General features: G+C 36.6%; 1 protein-coding gene across 1 annotated transcript in view; it reads left to right on the forward strand.

The window, feature by feature from the left end:
* The window catches only part of NELL2 (neural EGFL like 2), a 146,826-nt gene that overhangs the window by 33,926 nt on the left and 88,569 nt on the right, over window positions 1-24,331 (forward strand). Inside the window, exons 4-9 of the mRNA XM_068669366.1 lie at window positions 2,154-2,327; window positions 2,421-2,517; window positions 6,871-6,943; window positions 7,118-7,200; window positions 8,258-8,386; window positions 9,668-9,770. Of these exons, the coding sequence (XP_068525467.1) occupies window positions 2,154-2,327; window positions 2,421-2,517; window positions 6,871-6,943; window positions 7,118-7,200; window positions 8,258-8,386; window positions 9,668-9,770 (659 nt within the window). The remainder of the gene's footprint in view (window positions 1-2,153; window positions 2,328-2,420; window positions 2,518-6,870; window positions 6,944-7,117; window positions 7,201-8,257; window positions 8,387-9,667; window positions 9,771-24,331) is intronic.

Here is a 24,331-nt window from a genome sequence, read left to right on the forward strand (position 1 = left end):
CTGTCATTGCATTTGCTTTTCTAATTGTGTTTTCCTGCTGCTTCTACAGATTATTAGTAACCATAAATTATAATTCTCCTAATGGCTATTATTTTCTTTTTAATTTTGATGCACATATTATCTAACTATCATCAAGCCTTCATAAGGTAGAGGTATTTGTTACAGTTTACCAAATGGAAGAACAAAAGAGATTGCCTGTGGATCTCTAAACAATGAGTTGATCACAGAATTTTTGCACAGCTTTGTATATGAAGTTTTCCTTGCTGTTGCAGTAGCATAGGAGGTCAACATAATCACTCAGCAATTCTTTCTCAATTCCTGAAATTTTACAGCAATGTCTGTTTTATTGGGAAATTTGTGTTTCCTTCTCAGGGATCTCATCATCTTGTCTGTGTAAGGGACAACACAAATATCCATTTAACACCTTTTGTACAGAATGTATCTCTGCTTTGTTACCTTCCTGCCTGCACTTCTGCGTGCTGGGATCACTTAGCTATTGACTTAGAAGAGAGTAGGAGTTAGCTGTTGGCTGTACCAGGAGATAACGTTTCAGCATATTCATGCCTTTTTTGTTTCCAAATTATATCTCCAGCTGGGTGGAGACATTTAAAATTGCCTGGAGGAGTCCAGTTCCATAATGTTCCCCTTCTTTGTTAGGTTGAGATTGACCTTTTTGTTATCCTTGAAGCTTGAGTCATGAAGGAGGTTATTAAGTTGACTGATGCTCTGCCACTATTGCCCATTTTTTTTCCATCCAGACTTTCAATTAGCTTATACTTCTTGTCAGTACAAATTTTTTGGGGGGCCCTGAGGTAAATGTTTGTAGATTATAAAATTTACTGCTGACTTTAGTTAACTGCTATGTTAATATTGGGGGTGAAGTTAAAATTACCCTTTGCCAGTTTTGTGCTGTTGCTAGGCATATTTCACTGGGAAACATCCTGAAGGAAGGAGAGATGTGCAGTGAGCCCAACCTCCTCCTAGGGATGATGATTATACAAGATGGTTTTGATTTGGTCTCCTCATATCCTCTTTTGAAAACTAAAATTTTCTCATCTTTTCTTTAATATGGATGGCCAGTTAAAAGAAACTATGCTGTAATCCACATGCACACACATATTAACAAATCATTGCCATGCCTGTCTGCAGAAGTAGTGGTAAAAATATGCAAAAATTAATTGCCCATTCTCCTTCTTTTTCTGAATCTTACTACATATGGTTATTTTTGTTATTCTTTAGCTATTGGTTGCATATACGCATTAGAGAATCTTCGTTGCTGTTTTTCTTTTTTCCTCTTGTTTTAAAAGTATGTTAGGGGAGTACTGTAAAATGAGAAAGTTAGTATTTAGAAATGATTTGTCAAACTTGTTCCCACAAGAGGTCCAATGTATAAGAAATAGGCCTGACTACATAGAGAGTTTGCTTATATAGTGCTCTTTAAATAGATCTGCAGCAGTCTCAGCAGCAAAGCAAGTGTTCACAATCTGCAAATCTGGCATATGAGACACTTTGGGGAAACGCAATGCTGTTTTTTTTAACTCTGTGCATACATTTACTTACACACATATACATGCATACACAACACAAATACATACATATTTAACAATGTCTGTGCATATATTCATTTTTAAAAGTTAGCACTTCTTGACTCTGAATTTCTTTTGAGAAATTTCATTATGAAGAATGAAGAGATGTTAACGATGTATCCAAAAGCAAACAAAGCAGTGTCCTGTCTCAGTTCTTGCTTACTTCTCTGGTTGGTAATGGTTAATAATGTCCTATCACAGAACTTGGTGTTGTTTTTTGTGTATTCATGTCTTCAGGGTATCCTTACCGTGCTTTCAGGATATAATGCAGTTATTCAGAATAGGATAATTATATTTCCAATCAGGTCATGCTATGTAAAGTAGCATTGCTAGAAGAAAAAATATTTAGCTTGGCATCTTTCTACTTACATGAAAGATAGAACCTGCTCTTATATATTATTGAGGAGGATTCAGTGCAAACCCGTAAAATGTCTCCTTTCATCTTTCTATCTCTTCTCAGTCTTTCTCCCTCTTTTAAATAGTTTCTGCATGATACTGAGAAGTTATGTGATGTAAAATGTTAATGTGCTGCTAAGAATGGTTCACAATGATGCATTTATGGTACAGGTACCTGGAACTGGAAAGCAGTGGTCATCGAAATGAAATCAGGTTGCATTATCGCTCAGGCAGTCATCGCTCCCACACAGAAGTATTCCCGTACATCCTGGCAGATGATAAGTGGCACAGGCTTTCCTTAGCAATCAGTGCTTCTCACTTGATTTTACACGTGGACTGCAATAAGTAAGTAACGAGTGTTGTTTTGTAAGTTGTCACTTCTGGAACATTCTAACTTTCAGTAAATGAAATGATAACTTGGGACATTTTTTTTTTCAGAATTTATGAAAGAGTTGTGGAGAAGCCCTTCATGGACTTACCTTTGGGTACAACATTTTGGCTAGGACAGAGGAATAATGCACATGGTTATTTTAAGGTATGCATTCCCTGAAAGGAAAAAAAAAAAAAAAAAAAGAGAGAACTTAGATAAAAATGTATTCAGTTCTGCTTCCTTGAAGCAGATAAAATAGTGTAAATACTCTGTGATATGAATAGTATTTCAGGTGAGACTTGTGATATGGTTCAGTTGAGATTAATTGATTTACTGGCACACAGGCATGCAGGTGGTATATGACAGCATGTTTGCCATGCTACTTCTCTAGGCGGGCTTGAGTGGTACACAAAAAGGTATACCTTGCAGACCAGAGATGAGAAGGAGTTTTACTTGTGGCTGGTCATCTGCTGGAAAGACTCAGCAGAAGTAAAGCTGCATTGATCAAATTGTCATCAGGTTTGTCAGTTTGTTTTAGTAGGTTAAAAACAAGTTTCTGTACAGTATGAATTCATACTGTGTCCTGTTCTGGGCTCCCCAGTACAAGAAAGACATGGAGCTACTGGAGAGAGTCCAGCAAAGGGCCAGAAAGATGAAGAGACTGGAGCATCTCTCCTGTGAAGAGAGGGTGAGAGAGATGGGACTGTTCAGCCTGGAGAAGAGGAGGCTTAGGGAGGGACCTCATCAAAGTGTACAAACATCTGATGGTTGGAGGGAGGAGATGAAGATGAAGGATCCAGACACTTCTCAGTAGTGCCCAATGACAGGCCAAGAAGCAATGGACAAAAACTGAAAAATCTGAAATTCCATCTGAACATAAGAAAACACTTGTAACAAGAAGGTAGTCAGAGTGAGTCCACGATGGAGGTATTCAAAAGCTGCTTGCACATGTTCCTGGGCAGCCTGCTATAGGTGGCCCTGCGTGAGCCATGGTGTTGGTTATCTCAAGAAGTTCCTCCTGACCTCAGCCATTCTGTGGTTCTGCAGTTTTAACACAGTTTTTAGTGCCATGGTGTGTTGTAAAACAGTTTAAGACAGGAAAAGGTAAATGGCCAAGAGAAACGGAATTCCAGGAAATTCATGTTATTGTCTGTTTCATAACTGTGTATTTTTTGTCAGAGAACACTAAGGTCTAGGGAACTCCAATCTCTTCGTGATTTAGGTTTCACCACAGTATCCTCTAGGTTCAGAAATAAGTGAGATGACAACCATTAATGAAGAGAATGCCTTTTCCCTCAGAGGAAAAATACTTGATCATGTTTTTTTGCTTACTCTTTCTCCATTTTTCTATATACATATATGTACACATATTAATATATACGTATATATCAACCACCTGGTGTATAGCAAGAATGAAGAAGTGAATGCTGTGTTTCCACTGGAGTGTAAATTTTGATTCCTCTTAGTCCATCAGGTAGCATTCATCGGTCACAGACACTTTCTGTCATTTGGCTTTAGTCCTCTTGGATACTGCTTTAGCAAATGATGGCATCCCTGTAGAATACTTCAGTCCCATTTCCCTCCCTGTGGGAATCTTTTTACTCGAGCTGCAAAGTGGAATTGATAATGTTGGTCACAGACCTAATCACTTTGTTAAATATGGCCTGCTAAATCTTTTTCTTTTTTTTTCCCCATCATGAAACACTCTGACTTGACTACTGTTGTCACAGCAAGTTCTGTAGTTTTGTGCTAAAATAAGTTTTTGGGTGTTGTAATACCATTTGCTATACTTAAATGCTAAACTATGTCTTTGTTTAGTGTAAGATATGGAGATCGGGTGGGGCACTCATGTTTGAAAACTGAAGCATAACTATGTTTTTATTTTTCTATTCAATATGTGTTTCTTTTTCTTCTAAAACAAAAGAGGATACCTGCTAAACAAGCAGCAAGATTATATTTCTGGTTTTAAAAAAAATCAGCAACAGTTGAATCCAAGAATAAAATCATAAAATATTAACAAGTTGCCTAAACTGATCTCAGACATACTTCATTTATTCTATGTATTTATTATTTATATATATAATATTCCTTTTGTTTATTTGTACCTTCTCACTTCTTGACTTGATTATATTCTTTTTGCCAACTCATTGTGACCATGAAGAAGCTCATTTGGTGTTGAAAAATAAATACTCCAGTAGTGGACTGTATTTTTTGTTTGTTCATTTGTTAATTTTCAAGAAGGATAAAATGGACCAAGATATATGGAAAAATTTGTCTCAGTTACAAAGACAAACCAGTTTGGCAGAAATACAGAAACTGATAGCTGTTAAAAGAACATTGATTTAGCCAAAAATATACTGTGTGAAGTAATTTCTCCATCACAATAGAGTACAAATGATTGAACTACATCTGCAAATGTGACATTGTTGTACAGAAGACACATCACTCTAGAGGATGAGTACTTTCAGTGATTCTTAGTGTTTTGGAGAGCCTGTGTTTTTAGATACTGTGTGTGACAACTTCCACTCATCTGATTTTCTGACATCCATTTGTTTAGTTGTTTCTGAAAATCAGGCTGCTTTGAGTGGGTCTTAAATGAGTTGTCCAGAAGGATCAAACCACCCAAAATCATTAGCCACTCATTGAAATGATTTTCTTTGTCTATCTCTGATTTTGGACCTAATATTGCTCCACTGAAACAATGTGTCTGTAGGCATACTCACACTGGGGTATATTTGTACCCATTTCATTTTAAGGTCTTAAGTCTGAGAGTGCAATTCTGGCCATCTAATTTCTGGTGTTGTGTAAAGTCTCCAACACCTAATATCCAGAAGTACTTTAATTTGAACCAATAGCTTCTTTTGGAGCCTGTGAATAGCCTTTCATGTACAGTCAGGAACTCCTGATTTGGCAGCCCAGGCAGGTGAGGTGTCACAGCTCCTGGTTGTTATGCAGGGGAGATGAGAAATAACCCAAATTCCTGTCAAGTGGCAGAGTCCAGCTCACAGCACAGCTGATGTGTGGTGAATATATCTCCCCAAATAGTTGCAGGGGCTTTACTGTTGATTAATAGCTAAGTGATTTGAATACTTGCCCATGTGTTCAATGAAAGATCTGCTTTAAGCTCTTTACAACCTGAAAGGATTGGACCCTGCGATTCTTCCTTTTCATGAAAATGCTGTAACTTGGGTTGACACAAATTTGAATTTGGTGATGCTGAGGAAGGAAGGGAGGAGAATCAAATATTGTGAGCTTTTCAATGTTCTCTTCAAAGAGGTCTTTGATCCTGATTCCAGAACACTTGCTGAGGGAGGTCCTGACGTGGAGTCCTGTCTCAGGCATACCCACCTATTTTTCAACTATTAACTAATCACTGCAGCTCTTTGCACAGGATGGGGGAGCATCCAGTTGTCATAGATAGTAGCGTTATTGTTAAGGGAGAAGGGTAGCCATGACACTTCTCAGTTACTCTTCAGGGACACCTGCTCTTCTCCATAGGTCACTTAGGTGTCTAAACCACCCTGATTCATTCACTTGAGGTCAAAATTCTCTTGCTTGGACTTTGTGACATCTGTAGTGGATGCCCTGTGTACACACATGAAATGTGGCTTTTTGCATTTAGTTTGCATTGTACTCTTTGTGTCTTGAAACATTCACTTCATAAACATGCTGAAGCATGTTGAAATTATTCTGCTTTTACTTCTAAGAAGGAATTTTGGACATGCAGGGAGGGAATCATAGATGAAAGGGACATCTGGAGTGTATATGATAGGATGGCTATTTGGCCTTTGCTTTTGGAAAGCAGCAAAGTGGCTGCTAATTATATCTTAATGACTAAGGATGCATGTAAATTCTGCCTGTAAGCATGTGATTTCTTCTGGGTGAAATGAGGCCTTTCCAGATGGCATATTTGAATTTCATGCTAAGCTTCCCGTTCTCCCAAATTCTTGCCAACATGTTACTCTGCAGCTGTATAACAGATATGTAGGTTCTTGACACTCTGTGTGTTCATGAAAAGATCCACACCAAAATCATAAAAGGTTTGCATGAATGTGTTTTTCCTGACTCAAGTTTTCTTTAATCTGCTATTCTTTTTGACAGTCATAGCTTAGTGAAAAATTTGAATTTTATTTAAGAGAGTTTCAAAATAACTGAAAGTGCAACTTTTTTTCAAATTACGTTTAAAGGTCATTTTCAAGCTTTTTTGCAATGGCTAACTAAAAATAACAATGAATTCAAAACAACCAAACTCTTGCCACATAATTATATCTTGACAGTTAATATTATGTCTTTAAAAATGATTCACTATGCCTGTACATGTACATCTATCTATTTTGTTTTCTCTTTATTCTTCTATCGCTGCATTGGGTCCAGAAAAGAAGCTATGTATTCATAAATATTGTTTTTATCAGGCATTTTTTCTGTGTGGGCTTTAATGTTTTACATGGTAAATGGAAAACATAATTTGACAGGTAAAAATAATACATCCTTTCGTTTTTTCTCTCCACTTACACATAGGGCATAATGCAAGATGTGCAATTACTTGTCATGCCTCAAGGATTTATTTCTCAATGCCCAGATCTTAATCGCAGTAAGTCTCTTAATTCTTATACCATAGAATAAAAGGTATGCTTTGTACCTATTTTCCGTCCTACAAGCTTTCTTAAATCCTTGAGTTTCAGTATATTGGTTGTCAACTTTGATGTGATTAAACCAACTGTAAATAAATGGTCTTGTTACTAGTATACATATCTTGTTATTCTAGCATGCCCAACTTGTAATGATTTCCATGGACTTGTGCAGAAAATTATGGAACTGCAAGACATTTTAGCCAAAACATCAGCAAAGGTAATATTTACTAAAAGGCATGGCATGGGAGAACTGAGGACCTTTAATTGCTGTTTTTTTAGATTGTGTATCTGTGTGGATGTGTATGTGGGTGTGTGCAGAACACCCATGCATGTTGTGTTTATATATGTTTGCATTTATATATCTGTGCCTACTATCTATGCATACAAATTCACAGTTCAGAGAGCTTTCTTGTTTTTTAATATTTTTATAGAATAATATATTGTAATAGTAAACAGAATCCAAATCCCTGAACAGGGAAAGAAATCATACATATTCAGGCTCTATCTATGAGGCTAACAAGTCCATAAAACTGGTCTGAAATAGGTTACCGTGCTTATATGGGTTATTGCAGCAAGATTTATTGGTCCAAGACTTTTCTAAACCTGAGCTGACGGAGTGCTCAGACAAAATCTTCGCAAAATAGGGAATGGAGAACCCCAAGCAGTATTTTCTTCTTGTTATTATTATTATTATTATTTTTTTTTTTTTACAGAAGATAACACTAAAAACATTCACATCTTCCAGTGAACATAGACTAGTCTTCTGCTTTTAAATGACAGGTCTTTAGATGTCTGCAGGAATGCTGTTACCTGGCTAATTTGATACACAAATGGTAAAAATGAGTTAGCTGAAGTGGAAGAACAATTGCCAATGTTGGTTTTGAGCTTTATATCCAATGTGGCCTCTTCACTCAGATTCAGATCTTTTGTGCATAGCCTGGTATCTGGAGATGTATGTAGAGCAAGATTCTTGGTTACTTCACGCATACGAAGATCAGGGGTCATACTCATCTATTCGCTTTCTGTCATGACCTATTCACTTTCTGTCATGATGTCCCTGATGTTACAATCAAAAGATTAAATGCATTGTTTCTTGCTTCTTTATTTCCATGTCTGAATGACTGGTGGTTTAATCATTTTGTATTTAACAAAAGTCATTATCTTCGAATGAATTTTCATGCATGCTTGACAGTAAGGGGGACAGTTTCAATCATGTTTATGCTAACATAGTGATCACTTATAAATTTCAAACTTTTTGTGAACTTCAAATACAGTTGTCCCAAGCTGAGCAGAGGATGAACAAGTTGGATCAGTGCTACTGTGAAAGGACCTGCACAATAAAAGGCATGACATACAGAGAGTTTGAATCCTGGACAGACGGTTGTAAGAACTGCACTTGCATGGTATGGCTACAGTTTGAACAGAGACCCAGGAACTTTGATGTTTCCTCTGATTGTGGGTTTATTGGGGCAAAATAGTAAGGGGTGTTTATAAATGTGTGCTAAGTAGTAGCAACAAAATGTGAGAAAAATATATTGTTCTAAATTTAGGGGATAGTATTAATAAATGTATTTTCCTATTGTTGCAGCAGTGGTGGCATGTGTAGCTCTCCTGGATTTCATGCCAGTATAGGCAGATCCTATGCAATACACTTAGCTATCACATTATTCCCCTGCACTGAGTTGAAAACAGTTTCTCTGGATAATTAATTACCTGTTTTTATCACTATAAACACAGCCTTTTTCTTAGCAAATGATTTAATAGATCCCTTGTGTCTGATTCCCTTTAGTTGCCTTTGGTTACATCTCCAAAAGCAATAAAGATTAAAATGTCAGGGTCATATGCATGCTCTATTATATCACAAACAAGAAAAGAATTTAAATGGATAGAAGATTCCCAAAGGTATCAGAACTCCAAAACTGAATGCAAGTATCCTTTCAAGCACCAAATCATAGCATCTTTATTATTGTCCAGTCATTTAAAACTCATTAATTCCATTTGGACTCATTAAATGCCTAGTCCAAAGGCCATTAGTAATTGATGGAAAGGCTGTTGTCTGTACTGCACCTTAGATTGATTTGCTGCTGTCTCTAATTTCCTAAATGGTTCTACTTAAGCTTAATATGACTTTGATCTTTATATTTTTGCAGTGATATTAATTTTGTTTTTAAGATTTTGTGGTTGAAGAAAAGAAAGTTTAGTCCATACTATCAGACCTGGCTGATAGCTGTCTAAAATGCTTTGAATTTAGTGTTACATGCATTACATATTTTTGTCTCAGTTTTTTCTTGCCGCTACAGTATTATTACCTTTTAGAAATGTATTGTCTCTCATATAAAAATCAGAAGGTAGAGTATTCTGTGAGGTTCTTATTTCACACTATTATGTCAATTTGCTGCTGATTGGCAGAATGTTTTACCTCCAAATAGATTTGCCTCTAAAAAAAGTCTTTGATCATTGACATCTGAAAGAATACATCATACATGTCTGAAAGGTTGTATGCACGATAATCTGAAGGTATAGTTTCTGTTCCTGTAGTTATTAAAAGAACCATGCTAAAATGGCTTTTTGGGTACTGTCAGAGAGTTCATTGCATTTAAAAATAAATTTTAAGTTCTTGTGTATGAGAACATCTCTGTTCTTGCTAAATATAACTACCAGTTAAGCACCTTTTATTCTTCTAGAATGGTACTGTGCAGTGTGAAGCTTTGATTTGCCCTCTCTCTGATTGCCCGATTAATTCTGCCCTGACATATGTGGATGGCAAGTGCTGCAAAGAATGTCAATGTAAGTTTTACTCTGGGGCTTCCTTTAATGAATATTATGAAATCTGGAAAGAAAATGAACTTTTCTGTAAACACGTCATTGAAATAACTGGTCAGGGAATGAAGTATTTGGGTAGAGGAATGGAATAGGGGAATTTAGTCTTCCCTGAAATATTTCTGATAACCAGAAATTTTTCATTCTTCAGTTGTGACTATTTTATTTTAGTTATGCCTTTTTTTTTTTTTCTTCTGAACACACAGATATTTCTTATCAGTGTTTTTTAAAAAAATCTTAAAACTTTCCGCAGACTTCCTATAGGTTATCTTTTATACCAAACTGCTAGAAATTTGAGAATTGCCTCGCATTTGCTTAGACCAGTGTTTCTAACACAATCTCAAGACTGTACTTTCAACCATATGTTGTAGTACCAGAAATGGAGATTCAGATTTACGATTCTTGTTCTTTAATTAAGAAAGAGAAAACTTGCACTAGACTCCAGAGACCAGAAAAAAACGGTCCCCTAGCAAGGTTCTTTTACAAAAGGTCAGACAATTATACAGGAAATGGGATACAGGTAATTTAATATTGTTATTTAATACAGGTGATTAGCTTTTGGTTTTATAACATTTTGGCTTTGTTGCAAATAGGGTTAAAGAAGGGGAATTTTAGGTTAATCAGTATCTAGATGGATTGTATATAATATTTCATATTGATTATGGATGTGTAAATATGTGATGGCTGTGGTGGAATCCATTCTTGAAACTGAGCAGAAGATGCATACATTTCTTTATTATATAAATGTTGAGATGTTTCCATATAGTTTCATCACTCTTCTGCTGTATAAAACTTCTTAGAGAGTATAGAGATACGTGTAACTGCTTGAAATGCCATGTTTTATGATAAAATTCAGGAAGATGTTTTGTAATCCACTGATCTTGCTCCCACAGGAGTTTATTAATATTTAATTGTGTTAGAAGTTACACAAACCATCCCATTTTATGAAACCTTATTAACTTACTCAAGTAGATTAATTCTAATTGAGGGAAAATGAGAATTCAAATACTTTTTTTTTTTTTTTTTAATTTATTTTTAGTCAACTACACAACATTTCCATGCATATTAGTTGGCTCAGGGAATTGGTAATTCAGGGATGAGAGATGAGTGGAGTTCAAACCTCTATTTGAATCTTTGACCATGCTGGCAAAGTTTGAAATTGAAAACCTGATCTTCTGAAGTATGTTTTTGTAATGCACTGCTTGCAAATTTAGTAGGGAATTGTCTATCCAGATGTTAACGGGGAAGCACTCACATCTCAGGAGTTCTTATGAATTTTTTATTTTTACTGGGAGTCTTTGTGAAGGTCAAGAAATGTGAATGGGCACGTGGACATAGAACTTGTCATACAGCATTAATGCTTCCACTTGCAGTTAAGGTACAGCTCTGGTACACCACACTTGGAAGTTTACTCTGGTATTGCCTGTTTGATGTTCTTAATGTTGTCAAAGCTTTTTAGCTTCCAATACTGTTCATCTGATGCCAGTACCTAATTGATAATGAACATGCAACATATAACTCTTGACAAGCTACAAAAAAAAAAAAAAAAAAAGACAAACTTGTTTTGAAAACTTGTCTGTTTTGTCTATTTGAATCTATTTCAAAACTATTTTCACCTAGTTTATTTAAAATGCCTTAAAAACAAACAACCCCAAAAACAACCAAAAACCAAAACAAATTAATCAACAAACAGAATGAAATCAAAAACCCACAATATTTTAAGTGGACAGTTCCTGGGAACCAAAATACTGAGGGTTTAAACTGGAGTCCCATTGACAAGATAGCTATATTCCATTGAAAGTGTAAAGAGTGGAAGTTAGATGCAGTGGTGGCTGCAGGACCCTCATTTATTCTCCAAGCTGGTTTGGTGGAAATGTGAAGTACTCACTGAGTTAGAGGTTTTCCAGCCATATCCTGCCCTCTTGGTGTCTTCAGCTCAAATTCTGAGCAGATCATGGTCAGTGTGCTCAGTGACTACAACTCTCGCTCAAGGGATCAAAGTTGAGTTCCTCCGTTTAGATAACTTCTGAAAATAATGTTTTTGTTCTCTTGTTCTCAGTTCTTAGAACTGTATCAGGGGATGTAGCATCTGTCTAGGTGATGGCATCTAACCAAACACAGATGGCTTATAATTGGGAGAGCAGCTAATTAGGGTTTGTTACTCAAGGAGCCACTGTCCTTACTACTGGACAATCAATCATAAATGCTGAGAAAAATTGAGGCCCATACCCATTTCTTACACCGAGTTTTAGTATTTATTTATTTATTTATTTTTGTGAGACGCAACATATATGGCTATTTCTTCCTGCTATTTGTGGTACCTCACACCAGATGATGGAGTGTTTCTGTCAGCCTCTTGGGAGGGTAAAACTGTCCAGGCAGTGGTAGCTGTGGCAGCCTTGGTGTTGTGTCTCAGGGCTGAGTTCTTTCCATCCTTCTTTATTTCTTCTGCTTATGTGATTACAAAGCCAGAAAAAATGAAAAGAGCACGGTTTGATGTAATGACAGCTGGCATAAAGAGTGAAAATATACAGTGCTTAAGACATTCAGAGTGACGAACAGGTAGGCTTCACAGCTTTTATGTTTTGTTTTGAGGAATTCAGAATGGATTAATTCAACATGTCTTTAGACACATAGAATTTGGTATTCCAGTCTGAAGTGGCTTTACATATGTTACTACATGAAATAGGGCACAGTCCTGTGGTCCTGGGGTTAGGTGCCATTTGTGGCTCACAAAATACATGGCCAAGCTCTCTTGCCCCTCCCCTAAAACAGTGTCTGCCTCCAGATGGCTGACTGGGAATGATTCCTCATCAATCCTGTCCCCCAAACCGTGTCTGGCATTGCATCAAAGATTGCTGGCTGGTACAGGCCAAGGGGCTGCCATGAGTTGTGCTAACACTCAAACTGTGTGGAGGATTATGCACCAGTGTTTGAGCCTGTTGGCACTTACTATTTCATTTACCTCTCATGTTTCATTTACTAGTATGGACATCATCATCTGTTAGGCTCTCTCAATAGCCAGTGAAAGGGACTGGCATATCCAGAGGGTGCTTGGTGCTTAGAGGTGGCAGGAATAGATAAGATGAATTGCCTTGTGGAGGTGCATGTTTCTTCCCACAGGAGGCCTTATACATAGGCAGGCCAGGCAATTAGATTAGATACCAAACTTGCAGGTAGCTAGAACTGTGAGATTAATCCTTCCATCAGTTACTGCAACGAGTATCAGCTGTGTCACATAGGAATGGAAAATGCTGAATTTTTAAGCCTGGAGCTGACATTAAGCAGTTATGCTAAGAGACTGGTGAGAGCAAGTCACACTGCCAAGCACTTGGAAATGAATTTCAGCCCAGCTCAGCATTTAAGAACTGGGCAGTGCAGCGATGTTGTGCCTTGTTTGATGATATTTTCAACACTTCAAGAATTTCAGCACAACTGACCGCATTTTTTTTCTTAAATATTTAGTTCAGGGAAGAACAGGTATTATGGAATGTGGTAGAAAAATAATTATAGCTTTGACTTTGATTCTTCTTGTATGCTAAAACATCATAAAACCAGACATGCACCTTCTGACCAAACTGCATATCTTTGCTTGAGAACACTCAAATAACTTGTTCTGGGTTGTTAGACATTGGAACAGGCTGCCCAGGGAAGTGGTGGAGTCACCATCCATGGAAGTCTTATAGAAGATGTTTAGATGTAGAGCTTAGGGATATGGTTTAGTGGGGGCTGTTAGTGTTAGGTCAGAGGTTGGACTTGATGATCTTGAGGTCTCTTCCAACCTAGAAATTCTGTGATTCTGTGATTCTGTGAAATCCCACATACTGAAATTATAGCCTCAAAGTAAAATAATTCTAACAGTTTCGGCTAAAATAGTCCAGCCATTCATTAAGAAAGAGAACTGCTTTGCCTAGCAGTGTAGAGAAGGAGACCAGAGACTGAAGAGAAAGCTGGAAGTTGCTGGGTGAGGACATGGTCAATGCTGATATCAATAGGGATGACAGCGCATATGAGTTATCACTGTATTTTCTGTTGTCCTTAATGGGCTAAAAGCAGCTACAATCTTCCCAGGCACATGAATTGGCCAATGTGCCGGGTGTATGTTTCAGCTACAGACAAGCTATTCAACACAGAATTTGGTCAACCTACTGAAGTATGCCTCTTAGATCAGTGGGAGCTTCCTATGGGGAAGTTGTTGGAGCTGGAAAGTAGAGGCTACTTTCTTTTTCCAAGTGCAATTTTAAGCCTATCTGAGAAGGTATGCGCAAGAGATCTTCATATCTGTTTTTTTTTTTTTTTTTTTTTTTTTTTTACTCTGCAGAGAAAAATGCATTGTGTGTTGATAGGCACTGATACAAAACAGGGAGAAATTAAGCTCCCCTACTGACTCTGTGAAGTATCGTCCATGGACTTGGCTTAAAATGTACAAGGACAAGTTCATTTATTTTAAGTGAATCACGAAAGGACTGACAATGTCTTAGTAGCTGAGACAATTGGTACTTGGTCAGCAAATCTTTTTTTTGGTAACTTTCCTATTAGTTAGTGTATTAACACTAAGGCATCACTTCCAATAACTGTTATATATGTATTTTTTTTTAATGAAGCGAGTGTATTTTTAACAAACTAGCTGACTTTCTTCTTCTTAAGCCCAGAAGTGATTTTTGTACCACTGTCTGGCACAGTAATAATTTCTATCACCAAAGACTGATCTCCAGGAAGAAAATAGGTCTATTCTTATCACTGTCCTTCTCATGACATTGCAGACACAGATCTAATCCCAAACTATTTAAATCTATTGCAACAGGTTTTAGTGGGGGCTAAAGTCTAAGCCATTATATTAAATCTACAGGCTGTGACTTTCCATGTGCTTGTTTTTTTCTGAAGCAGGACATTTGATGTGTTTGGTGCATTGTAGCAAATTCTGCACCCTAGCACAAGTGTTTTAAGCAGATGTAAGAAGCATAGAACTGTGTCGGATCAGCTGCCACTTCTGTTGCTAGCAAGCATGGAAAGAGCATATATCAGGAGGTTATTGTGACTCAGAAACGGGTTTTGAATAAAATGATTAAAATACAAATATGCAAATGTTTTCTTTTGTAAAATGAATGGGTTTCTGATGCATTGATCTATTTTGCTAGCTTACAGAAACTTTTAATTTTATAGTCACAATTAAGGGGATTTCCCCTTTTTCTCTTCATGATGCTTTGATTTTTTTCTGCAAAGCTATACACTGTTTTTGCAAGCTCCAGCATGCCTGGCTTACTAACACAGAGAAGGAACTGTAGAATTCCATCTGGTTCTCATATGCAGAGCAATTGACCGTCAGCAATGGTGCAAAATTTGTACCTAGAAAATTAAGGAATGTTGATTAAGCTTCTTCGCAAATTCATTAATATTTGTTCAGGCGGATTGAAGTATTATGTACTTAATACTGAGCTGTGTTGCTTACTAAGTTTAATCTTTTCACAAAATTGGCACTTTTTTCAGGGCTGAAGGAGTGGCACCACCTTGCTTTAGCTGCCAGTGGCAGCTCAGCACACCAGCCTCAGACTCTGCCTCCCACATGCCATAGGAGCTCTTTTTGCATTTAATGTGGCATGATGTGGTTAAATGACATGATTAGTGTGCACTCATGTGCTGAATTACATCTATGCCTATTGAACACGTCATCTAGTCCTTGCAGGAAATCAGAGGAAAAGGTAGTCTGGAAATCAAAGCCCAGCTCCAGCAGGCCAGCTGGGGCAAGGCAAGCGTGCCAGTAATGCAGGGGAGCAGGAGACCTCAGGGGGACAGAACAGGCAACTTATAAAGGAGAAAAGAAGAAGGAGATTTCTTAGTTCATGCAAAACTGCCTATGTAGGCTCAAATCTTTTTCTTCAACAGTGAAGCAATGATTATTCATTTACCATTTTTTTTTAAATGCGTGTTTTAGAACACAAAGGTGAAGAAATTCTCGCTAATGCAAAGGATTAGTTGCTCTTTGATGATAAATATTTGTGTGGCTTTTTAAAGATACAAATGCAAGTAGAGCAGAAATTCTGTTATTCTGAGATTATTTTTTTAATATGTGAAAAATGAAATAAATTAGACTACTTTCAGAATGCTACTAAAAGGTGTCTGGAAGATAGCTGTCACTGGATTATTTCCTAGAACCATGGCATTTATTATAACCTCTTGTAGTCAGCAGGCAGAATGTCTGAGTGTTATTTAACACTGTAGTGGAACAGCCTCTGTTTTCTGGATTTTCTATGCTGAAATTATTTCCATCAACTTTTTTTTTTTTTTTTTTTTTTTTTCCCTCAGGTCTTTAAATACATACGAAGATAGTATCACATTAAATGACAGATAAAAAGCATAATATACAAGCTTGTACTACAGAGATGAACCACAGTGTACTTTACTGCTTGTTTACCATTCTATTACTTTAGCAAATCCATGTCTGAAAAAGAAAGGTGGTATTTTTATTTATTTAGAAATAGCACAAACTATTTTTGAGGGGAAAAAACGTATCCTTGCATTCATGTAGGTCAGTAAAATCAGTGGAGCTATTTTAGATTTGCAAAGGTATAGTGGAAGAGCATAACTGGTGAATGTGAATAATTAGACCTGTGAATCCAGCATACTATCAGAACTATAAAGCTCAGAACCTCACAGAGTGGTAGAGGTTGGAAGGCATCTTCTGAGAACACCCGGTCCATCTCCCCTGCTCAAGCCAGGTTGCCTAGAGCAGGATGTCCAGGGCTGTGTTCAGTTAGGTTTTGAGTACCTCCACAACCTCTCCAGACAACCTGTGTCAGTGCTCAGTGACCTTCACAGTAATATATATATATATATATATATACACACATATATGTATATATATATATTAAAAAAAAAAAAAAAGTGCTTTCTTCTGTTCAGATCAGATTTAATGTATTTTACTTTGTTCACACTGACTCCTGTCCTGTCAGTGGGCACTGCTGCGTCTGGCTCCCTCTTCTTCATTCCTTCCCATCAAGCATTTATACGCACTGAGAAGATCTCTCCAGAGCCTTCTCTTCTCCAGGAAGTTTAAGATCTCAGGAAGCTTAACACTGAGACATTCCAAAAATGTTTTGGATGCTTTTTTTGTGCTGAACTAGAAGCCAGCTAAAGGCACCGGCAAGGGCAGTCTCTAAAGGTGTGACAGGACCTGTGACTCTAGCTGCTTAGACTGATATATCTTTCATGGTCAAGCTACAGCAATTTTCAAACTACTCATATACCATAGCAATATATTTGGCTTACATCAGTTAAATTTCCAATGCCATAATTGTTATGAGCTTTTTGGGCAGAACTTGTAAGCTGGGCAATATGCCTACATCAAAAGGGAAACCCTTCAAGTGTGTCCGTTGTACTGCGTAAATTAAAATACAGATTGCAGGAGTTGTACTCCACAGAGTATTTTATGTCTACCTTTGCTTTCCTCCTTCCCTATGCCCTTTGAGTTGCATTGTTCTGTGCTAGCTGAAGAGAATTAGGGGATTCAGTGCATTATGCCTCAGTCAGACTTTTAGTGCACCACAGTGCAGCTCCCTCCTAGGCTGGTTGCTTTTTAACTATTATGGACCCCATGTATTATGGAACTCAACTGGAAGACTATAGCTCTGGAGGCAAGGTATCAATGTATGAGGAGAATTCCGGTTAATGGGAACGTAACTCTGTTTTGGTCCTACTGTGTGCCTGAGGAAGGAATTATAAAGTGTTTAAAAAAATCTTATACATTAAAATACATTACGTATGTAGATTGTATAACAGTCTACACTAAAGGAGAAATTGGGAACGTAATATTGGTAATTTTATCAGTAGAGAATTAGTAATATTTTTTTTACATTGGAAATTTTGCTGTAGGCCATCTTCTGCTTTCTCCTATTCTGCTTACAACCTATTCTATTCGTGGCTGTCAGGGAAAGGAACCTATTCATTTCCATTTCTTTTTTATTACGTTCTTACCAGCGAATTCACAAAATATAAAAACTGTTTAGTGTATTGCTACTTTATTTTATTTCCAGTGCAAATAATACATTAACATATGTTAGATATGAATATTTTTGTTTTCAGACAGCTGGAAGTGGACAGATGTTCCAGTCTTATAGTATGTCACTACGCAACTTCAATAATGCTGATTTCAACAGAATTTGATTAGTTGGGTGTTGTAAAATAAATAAACACAAAATCTGGTTCTATTTATAATTACAAAAATCACCTAGGTTATGTGGGTGTTCATGTGGCTATACATTAATTTCAGTATGTTTTTTCTTAACAGTAGTAAGCTAACGTCACTGCATCATCAGATGCGTGTATTTATATATGTCTCATAATCAGGAGCCCATTGCCAAATCAGAAGCTTGTAGCTGATGTCCTGGGTTCTGCCTGGAACTTTTGCTCTGCAAATGTCTGTAGTACTAGTAACACTGATCTTTAATGGGCATGTTTTCTGAATTTGGTAGAATTTGGCTTTAGTTAAACACCTCCAAACTGCAAATTTAGGAAGAAGTCACAGAAAAGTAGCAAGTGGGAGTCAGAAAGCACTTAATGGAGTCAGCTAGAGCAGACTCCTCCTCCTCCCCCCAAACAAACAAATTAAAAAATGATTTAGGACTTGTTGAGATGTGCATTTTTGCAAGACCAGTTTGCACTGGACATGCTGGTATTAATAACAGGTTTGCCATATTGTCAAGGGGCATCTAGGTGAAAATTTGGCCTAGAGAAGACACTGCAAGGAGCCATGGGAGTGTAAAAGAAGGAGCATGTACAGTTTTCTGACTGTGCTTCGGTCACATGAAATTAAGAAAATGGGAAGGTTGTGGAGGCTGAAAATCAATAAATAAAATTTGGAAAATAAAAACCACCACAAAACACTCAAAAATGTGATCTTGATTCCCTGGCAGTTTAAGAAAGAGATAGTAAAATATGAATGACATTGATTCAGTGAGCTTAATATGAAATGATGTATACTGTTACCCTTTATTTGTCTCTTTATAAGGATAACGATTTAAACCAGTGGCTTTCAGTCTTTCTCTGACTGTAGAAATCTGAACGTCTTTCAGTGGAAACGTGTAGTGAATTTATCTTTCTATTGTTTGGTTTACCTTTCTTAGCCGTCACTTGCAGATATCTGAATTGTGGTGTAGAGACCTCCAGGCTGTTATTGATCACTGTTTCTACATTTGTCAGCTCATAAAATATTTTCTGTTTCAAATAATGGCAACTTTTGCTAATGTGAGACATAACTTCAAAATTGAAATCTATGGTGTAACTGTCCTTTCTCATGCTCTCCTCATCTGTTCCCTTCAAAAGTCTTTGCAATCCTCTTTTTTAGAAGTATTTCTGCAATTTGCTTTCTTCACTTGGCCCAGGGATATATCTACAGTACTTGACATGTCTTCTTGTCAATATAGAGAGTGTTTTTAGTATTTTTTTTTGGTAGCATATTTCAATTAAAATAAAAGCTCTTCCCGTTTGTTTAGGAAGGTAGTTGACCAGAATAAGTCTTATGAATAGTATTTTTTCCTAATAATTGTTGCAGTTATTATTTTTGTTTGTTTGTTTGTTTGTTTTTTAACAAAAGTTCTGATACTTCCCTTGTTGCTTTTGGAAAAAAGTTTCTTTAGACTCACTTTTCAAACACAGTATTGATTGGTTTCCAGATTTCAATATATTGTTATTGGTGACATTTAGTTAAAATCCCTTAAAATTATGACATCATGACATCATGAATATAATTTGAAGATACTATTAGGTATGCAGTTTTGTATTGTTCTAAGGTATCATGGTAGAGAACAGCATTTTTATCCTGCTTGTTTCTGATATCCAGTACTTATATACAGTTGTGTTAGAATGGTAAAGTGACATTATTGTTTGATGTAGTAAATTGGTGCAGAAAACACTTGGTTTCAATTATCAGATTCATAGTTTGCTATCCCGAAAGCACGGAAGATAGTTTTGAACTCATGTGGAAAACGGGCACATACCTTTTATTTCTAGTAGGTGAATTTTTGAAATACTTTGGAGGTAGGAAAGATAAAATGGCATAATTCTCCATTTATCAGTATTTTAACAAAGAGCTACAAATTCAGGTATTTCCTTACACTGTCTCATTTGTTTTTATATATATTCACTAAAATGCAGTGTCCTCTCTAGGCCAATTTTGAAGTCTTGAGAAGAGGGTGTTTGTTTTGTAGATGTTTTCATCATACTATATCTAGAAGCTTAATAGGTTCTCAAGACACCAAAATGAGAAATCACATGTGAGTAGAGCATAGAAAAGGTAACAGTCATGTAAATGGATGTTGCAAAGTTCTCAAAGATGCTGTTTAACAGTAGTAGAATATCACTTCAAAGTGCTTAAACCTTGTATATGATCTTTTGCTGCTTTGTGTGTATAGAGTTGGTGGTATTGCAGAAGCACATAATACCACATACTCATTTTGCATTGCAGAGTTGCTCTGAAGAAATGTGGAAAGTAATAAGTACATTTTAAAAATAGAAATTTAAAATAGACATAGAAATAAATAAAAGAATCATGTCCTTGTTTTCATGCAACAATTCAAACGTCTTTCCAGTTCACCCATTTCAGACAGTTACATTTTTGCTCCTGTTTCCAAAGTGACATCTTGAGCTCCATGAAAACTCAATGTAAGGAACAGGTTGATTTCTTACAGTGTGAACAAACAAATTAAAAATCTTTGCCTTGGCTTCTGTTGTTCTCTGAAAAATAGTCTGTATGTACTTTGCAACACTCTTTCATCATCTGGAAACCTATTTATTAGTATATTTACCAGCTGCTGTTTAAAGCAAGTCTCAAACATTTTTCCTTCTTGCTGACAACTGATCTTAGACAGCAAGAGACCTGTCCTTCATTCTTTCCAATAAAATTCCATGTTTTGAAGTCTAACCTCTTTAAAACATATGTGGAAAAGTCTTATGATCTGTTAAAAACAGTCCTAAGAAAGTCACCAAAATAAAATATTTTGTGGAACACAAGAAGCTCTCTCCCTTGGAGGATGACAGCTTTTTTTTTTTTCTTTTTTTCTTTTTCTCAAAAGCTTGAAGGTCATGTTGCAAAACAAACTGCATTTGGCCTTTTAGAGTGCAGTTCTTAGCATACCATCTACTTGTAAGTAGATGCAGTAAGCAAGTTTATTTAAGTAGTTGTACTTGATATTGTACTGAGATTGCACTGATTATTTGTATTAAGACCCTTTAAAACCCTTCTGTATGATGCGCCATTAGTTTAGTTACTGTACACACAAAAGACAATCTACTGTTCAGCAGAGTTTGAAAACTGAAGTGTACAATATAAAGACAGATGTGGGAAAAATAGTGGAAAAATAGAAGAAATGGTTCATTCTCCTGTCAGACTTCTCTCTCAGGTGTGTCTGTGCCTTTCTGGTTAGACATTCATGAGCTCTGACATGGAGCTTTTGTGACTATGGGTGATGTCTTGTTTTCATATTTGGGATTATGTCCTGCAGGAAATGCACATACTGAGTTACTGGTTCAAGATATGAAGACTATTTGTTTGTTTGTATCCCCTCTCAAGATATTTGGTCCCATTAGTTTAGCTACTAGAATGATTAAAACTTAGAGGGAAGAGAATTAAGATGCTAATTTGACTTTTTGATATAATTCAGTATTACATGTATAATAAGGTTATCTTGTATCTTGAAAATACATTACCAACATTATTATATGCTCTTCACATTTTCCATGAAATACTGAAGTATTCCCCATATGTTGAGCTGATGTGATCACAGGCAGTGGGGGGTGAAGGTAAATTCATTTTCTAAGTCCTGATAAAGTTCCCTTTGACAAAACTGTATTGTTCCGCAGGAAAGGTGGCACTTGTTTTTCCTAGGGTACCACTCCAAATTTTTTATCTGTCAAGTTTGATCATCATAATTCCACTGTTCCTGTTTGATTAAACTAAATATCTGAACTAGATCTCTGCATCTAATAAAATTAAGGTCTTTCCTAATAATCTCTTGGTAACAAATTCAAGAATTATTCAATAGAAACTGGTATTTTTCTCTAGGGTTTTCAAGAACGTGAAAAAATGAAAAATACTGAGAAAAAAATCCATAAAGTTCATAAAGTATGTTCTCTTAATGTTATTCGACCCATTCCAGTAATTTCTTATATTCTTGGTAATGAAAAAGATGAGCCTATTCATTTAAAGACGAAACTATTTCTTTTCTGTGGCATTGAATCTGCAGAACCTTTTGCAGATTTGATGATAATAGGCTACAATTGAAAATGAAATATTTTCTTAAACTGTTCATTTTGACTCTTATTTTCCATAGAAAGGTAATGGTAGACAAAGAAAAAGGAAAAAACACAACAGCATGAGTTGGCTGATGTGTCATTGAGATGGAAGTATAACAGCTCTCTTAGAAGCTGACATGCTCTGTTGCCCCATATAGACAAAAATAGGTGATTGCACGAGCATGCAAATTTTGAGTCTGATGTCTGGAAAGGTCTGCCAGAGGCAACAGGAGTGTTAATATACATCCGTTTTTTTTCCTTTCCCCCTTCCCCTTTCTGTTGGTGAAATCAGCCACTCTGAGGCTTTCATTGATGCACTTCTATACTAAAAAGGAATAGTCACATTATCAATTTCTGTGAACACCAGTTTAATGTTTTCCAGTAACTGGGTCAAAGCATCAACAGCTGCACTGTGGAGAAATTAGCTATGACACAGCAGAATCTGTGAGCATCTGCTCAGCTGCTTTTACATTTTTAAATATTTCAAGTCATGAACTGACTTTTGACAGTTGACACTGACTTTTGACCCTATTGTTTGGGAATGCACAATGGATAATAGTAACTCCTAGCAGCCTTCAGAAGCAGGGGCATGATATTAGGCGTACATAGGTTTATATTTAAAATTATGTTTTGAAGATTTCCAACTCTATTGGTAGCACCTGATTTTTTTAGATTAGTTTTTGATTAAATGCTATTTGATAATGAATGTTGAGAGAGAGTATATAACAAATTTGGAAGGTGATTTGCATAACTAAATTTAATCAAGATTTCAAAAAATGTGTTTACCTTGCTATCTTTTTAAAAAACCTTTTGCCAAACTAATGCTAAGGACTTAGCTTAGGAACATTAAGTAGAGTTCTCTGGGGTGTTTGTGATTATGCCAACTAATCCTGTAATTTCAGCTCAAGTGAGGGAGGAAGGATGATGGGTCTTAGAAGAGGACTGGGAGGATGGGCAGGTTCCTTATGCAGGAATGAAAATAGGTAAAGGAGGAGGTGAGAGTGTGAAATTCTGCTCAGTTCCTTCATGGACCTAGTTGCTTCTATACAGGTGCTCTGAAAGAACTGAGATCTAACAACAGCTATAGATATGGTACTCCATCTGTGTACTAATCCATTCCTGGGAACTTCTAAACACATTAGACTAGCCTGTGCAATTGTGCAAATAAGGCTTACTTGTCTCTTACAGTAATATCCAATTTAGCAAAGGGCTGCCATTTGGAGTGGAAGTGAAAGTGCTTGGATTTAGGAGGAAAGTAAACATAGCAAAATAGGCAAAGCTAATGGAACTAGATGAAGTCAGGTCATGGGATGTTGTGCCTTGTCCACAGAGGCATGTGCAGCAAATTCACAGTGCAAAATTGTATGTGTCTGAAGAAGTTGTCTGGGCAAAGGAGAGTCTGGCTGGGAATGGGGGCATCTGTAGTGTTCCTGGTAGTCACTCAGATATGGGTGTATTCTGTGGGTGATTAAATAATGTTGGGGCAAGATTTTGATCCAAAATAAAAACAAAAAATCTTTGGAAGTAACTGCATTTTTGATGCAGAAGTTTTTTGTAACTTCAATGGCTTCTTGAGTGCATGGAAATGTCACTTTCAAGTTCTTTTCCCAGAATTACAGAATGGTTTAGGTTGGAAGGATCCTTTGGAGTTCATCTGGTCCAAACTTCACAAGATTTACAATTTCTTGGCAAACTGAGTAGTTTTGCTGTTTTTGTAGGATTTTTTATTTTTTTTAAGTGCTTTTAGATGAAACAAATTGTAAAATCTCTGAAAGTCTTGCCTTTCAGAGGAACTTGCCTTTTACTGTGTATCTAACAATCATCTGTGGCCTTAAGGCCATCACCCCAGCAAAGATACTTAAAGAATTACATATCATTGGCACACTCTACTTTTCCATGGTAAATCTGGGGAAAAAATGTGGGTAGTATCCCAATGAATAGCATGCTTAATTCCTCCCTCTTCCCCTCTATTTGAATTCTCTGTGAAACCAGATAACAGTTGCCCCATATAAGTACTGTTGCAGGAGTAGCTGCCTTCCTCATGTTCATTGGTGGTCTGAACTTAAAACATAGAAATGGAGAATACAACCTGCTTTTTATAATGTTAAATTAATGCTGATGGTGGCAACCATTTACCTCTCATGGATTTGTAACAGTGACTAGAATATGTGGAGGCCCTCAGCAGATCCTTACTGCTTTCAGAAATTCTCAACGCAGTCCTGATCAATTCACCACACTTTATC

The sequence above is a fragment of the Anas acuta genome, chromosome 1 (assembly GCF_963932015.1).
Source record: "Anas acuta chromosome 1, bAnaAcu1.1, whole genome shotgun sequence".
NCBI classification, from domain to species: Eukaryota; Metazoa; Chordata; class Aves; order Anseriformes; family Anatidae; genus Anas; species Anas acuta.